The sequence below is a fragment of the Chinchilla lanigera genome, unplaced genomic scaffold (genome assembly GCF_000276665.1).
Source record: "Chinchilla lanigera isolate Chin_1 unplaced genomic scaffold, ChiLan1.0 scaffold00006, whole genome shotgun sequence".
NCBI classification, from domain to species: domain Eukaryota; kingdom Metazoa; phylum Chordata; class Mammalia; order Rodentia; family Chinchillidae; genus Chinchilla; species Chinchilla lanigera.
Window position 1 is genome coordinate 31,261,451 of NW_004955407.1, and position 3,843 is coordinate 31,265,293.

The window sequence follows — 3,843 nt, forward strand, 5'->3', positions numbered from 1 at the left end:
GCCCGGGTGCGGAGCGGACGCTGTGGGCGCGGCGTGGGCCGCGCCTGGGGGTTCGTTTTTGCTTTTCGCGGCGGAGGATCCCGGGGACCCGGAGTGGCGCAGTCCGATTTCCGGGGCCGAGGAGCGCCGCGGGGCCCGCCGGGGCCGGCGCGTCCGTTATCCCCTGGGGCTGCCTTTCGGACGGCGGTGCCCAGTGGAGGTCAGGGGTGTGCGAACCGTTTGCGTGGAGCTGCGGGGCTAAAGGGCTTTTGTACTGTATAGTGATGGGGAGAAGCGAACCGCAGAGAGCGTGTGTGGCAGGCAGTTCGCAGCAAAGCGCTGGGCCGTCCTGTGGTGGGTCATGGTCAGGCCGCGGGGACGAAGAAGGTGGCCGTGCACAAGGACCCTTCTCCTGTTTCGAGGCTGCAGGAGCCGGAGACCTTGCTGACTCCTGGAGGGTTTTCCAGGGCTGCGATTCTGTCCCTTGGTGTCCGTGCACTCGCGGGGCCTTTTAGGAAACAGACTGCAGGGCCCAGCCCCAGACCAGTGACAGAGATTTGTCACAGTGCAGTCATAGCAGGTTTTTTTTTTTTTTTAAGTGGCCAAAGTGGTTTTAATACGCATCTGAGTTTGAGACCTATGTACGGTGGCGCGGCGTGGAATTTGGAAATTGCCGGACCTGAAGTGTCCATCCCATGGAGCTGGCGCTCTGTAACTGTTTGCAGCGTTCTTTCAGGCAAATTCTCTGTAAAGTGACTTTAAAGCTGCACTACCTGTAGGCAGGTCGATGAGAGAGTCAAAGACAAGTTTAAAAAATTTTTTTAATGCTGGGGATTGACCTCAGGGCCTAGCGCATGCGCTGAACAAGTCCTGTAGAACATTTTCAGAAATACCCGTTGCCAGTAATATTGCAAAGCACATGTTTGGCAGGGAAGGTACTTGTGATAAGACTGTCAGCAGAACGTTGGTGGAATTACCAACTGGCGGGAAGTTTTGTTACACGCCACCTGACAATGAGAATATTTAATATATGCGGACAGAAACAGTGTGTGCAGTTTCTTTAAGGGAGAGCTGATATTTGAGTTTAAGTTTTTCTTTAGTTGGTCTTTACATTTTCTGGAAAAAAGTAACATTTTTGCATTCGGCTAAATTTTGCAGTGCTTCATTTGGAAGACTTGCCACTGCCCCGTTTTTCACTTAATTCACCAGCACTGGTGAATCCTGCGAAGCCTCGGAGGGACCCGTCCCTCTGCCGCTGAGGGGTGTGAGGCCCGGCTGCCCAGTTGCGCGAGCAGCTTGCGTGGGTCTTCAGCCCATATCCAAACTTCGTATTTGTGCCCTTTGTACTTGATAAAGACCTTTGGATATTGAAGCATTACAGTCCTGCAAGTTGGCACATGCAGTTCATGTATAAATTCTTTCGGTTTGGCCTATTGAGTGTTACAATTTTGGATTAGCTGCACAGTTTTAAAAATAGGTATTTTTTTTTACTTGTAGGACCAGTTTCCTAGTGTATCTTGAAGACTTTGGAGTTGTGTTCTTGCTAGGCCTCCCTTAACCCTAGACAGCCCTGACCTGGGGCAGTTTATACTAATGTTTTGTATAAAACATTTTGTTTTATACAAAATTTTGTATGAAACATCCTTCTAGGCCTGTCACTCGGCTGGAGGTGAGCATGGTCCCTGTGGGTTGTATGATACCAGACAGCCTACTTTTTAAGAAGGCTGTGCATTACCCATTAAACGGAGGTTTCAAAGACCCTGTCCTTTTTGACTCTCTGCTTTGGTAACACTGTGGCTGGGTGGGAAAATTCACATTTGAGTTTTGGCAGAATTAACACTGTACCCTGAAGACTCAGTATAGTTTCTCGAAAAAGGAAAAGGGCAGTTGCTGGAATATTTGTCAAATCAAATCTTAAGGTTACTAATTGGAAATTTCATTGTTTATGGCCTAAAAACCAGGAGTATTTATGAGCGAGGTTTACTTAAAAGTGGGTTACAGAAATGTGGGACAGGAGTGCAGCTGCACACAGGTGTGTGAAATTCAGGGGCAGGAGAATGGATAGTTGAGTTTAATTTTGTACTTGCTGGCCCCGGCCATTTAAAAACCACCCACTGTAAATACAACGCAGTGCGTGTCTTCACTGTGTGGTGTGGTTGCTGTGTCTCTTCTCTCAGGTCCTGAGGTTGCTTTGGAGCTGTGATAGTAACTTCCCTGATGAGTGGACGTAGGCGTGTGGCACCATATGGCCCGAAAGGCATGCGACACTGCTTTAATTTTCCTGCTGCTTTAATATCTTTATTTTGTTATCAAGAAAAGTTACCTAGATTTCAGTGGTACCTCTGCTTAGACTAGACTCACTCCCGTCAGGTGCAGTGGAATAGGGTGGTATGTTTTGGCTACTAAACTTAATGTACTTTTCCTTGAATAAAGGCAAACGGGCCGGTTGTGGTAAAGGGACGCATTACAGGATTGGCTGAAGGCCAGCACGGATTCCATGTCCATCAGTTTGGCGATAACACACAAGGTAGGTGATGTGCTGGTGTAACGACCACCTATACCTTAGCTCTCCAGGTGTTGTGAGCCAGGGGTTGAAAGTGGCTGCTTCAGGCACAGGCTCTAGTGTTTTTGTAGTATGCTGGGTGCGAACAGCTCCGTACCCAGCATGCAAGCACAGTGGTATAAAATGCACAGGTGGGCAGTCTAGCTCAGTGGGTAGGCCCTGGGTTCAGTCCCCAGTAGGAGGGGGAGATACAAACTGAAGATAGAAGGTAGTACGCTTTGGAATGAGTTTGATTTTTCTCAATTGGGGATTGGAAGCAAGTTAACAAAACTTCATAGGGTAAAATGTATTTGGTGCTCTTTTGCTATATTTGAGTAATAATGTGAGCTTTGTGTACAGACTCCTTATGATGAGAACTTGATTCATTTTGTAGAACACGTGTTTCACATAGCATGGTTTGGTTCTCAATAGTTCCATAATGACCAGACTTGATGCTCTTCTGCCTCTTAGTTTGGGAGGTGATTGCTTTGAGTTGCTAAGTGACTTCCTCTAACCTGCCTGCTCTCTCTCTTCCCCTATGGGGCTCCCCAGGGGCTGGGTAGGAGCTGTAAACACTGGAAACTTTGCCTTGGCTGCTGAATGAAGAAAGGGGCGGTCGCGAAAGGACCTCTTGCACTGTCAGTTGTGGTCTTTGTGAATGGCATCCTGTGGCCCACAGTAGGGCCATTACACAGGATGCGATGAGAATGCCACTCCCTGGAGTTGTGCGGGGCAGCCGCTTTGGCCCGTGGACGTAGATGTCGTTTAATATCCTGCCTGCACCAAGTAAAGGCTGCAGGCAGAACACCTTGGTGGTTTGTTGGTGGGGAGATAAATTGCAGCATGGTACCTTCTTAGAAACCGGGGTCATAAACCCATGGGATTTTTTAGTTATCAAAGAGCCGTTGAACATGAAGTCTGACTTTCATATTTTACAAAGAAGAAACCAAAGCCAGAGAAGGATGTTAACTCGACTAGCGTCAGTAGTTAGCACTTCTATTTACAGCCTGGGGTGTTGCTTCCTGGTTTTATTATCCCAGAAATCATGATACAGCTTATTGCTTTCATCATTGGATGTTTTAGCAGTGATCATTTTATATTTAGAATTTATAGTTATTTTGATTCACAATTTAGCTTTTTTTTTTTTTTTAAACAGGCTGTACCAGTGCAGGTCCTCACTTTAATCCTCTATCCAAAAAACATGGTGGGCCAAAGGACGAAGAGAGGTGAGCGACAAGATGCTCAGCTCTTGCACTAACGACGAGCGCTTTGTGGGGTTCATGTGGTGCACTGCTTGCAAAAACCAAGATAACTGAGCGACA

General features: G+C 47.5%; 1 protein-coding gene across 1 annotated transcript in view; it reads left to right on the forward strand.

The window, feature by feature from the left end:
* Sod1 (superoxide dismutase 1, soluble) overlaps positions 1–3,843 on the forward strand; it is a gene marked incomplete at its 5' end in the record, with an annotated part of 6,207 nt that continues 2,364 nt past the window's right edge. Inside the window, 3 exon segments of the mRNA XM_013504103.1 lie at positions 1–199; positions 2,413–2,506; positions 3,678–3,747. Of these exon segments, the coding sequence (XP_013359557.1) occupies positions 1–199; positions 2,413–2,506; positions 3,678–3,747 (363 nt within the window).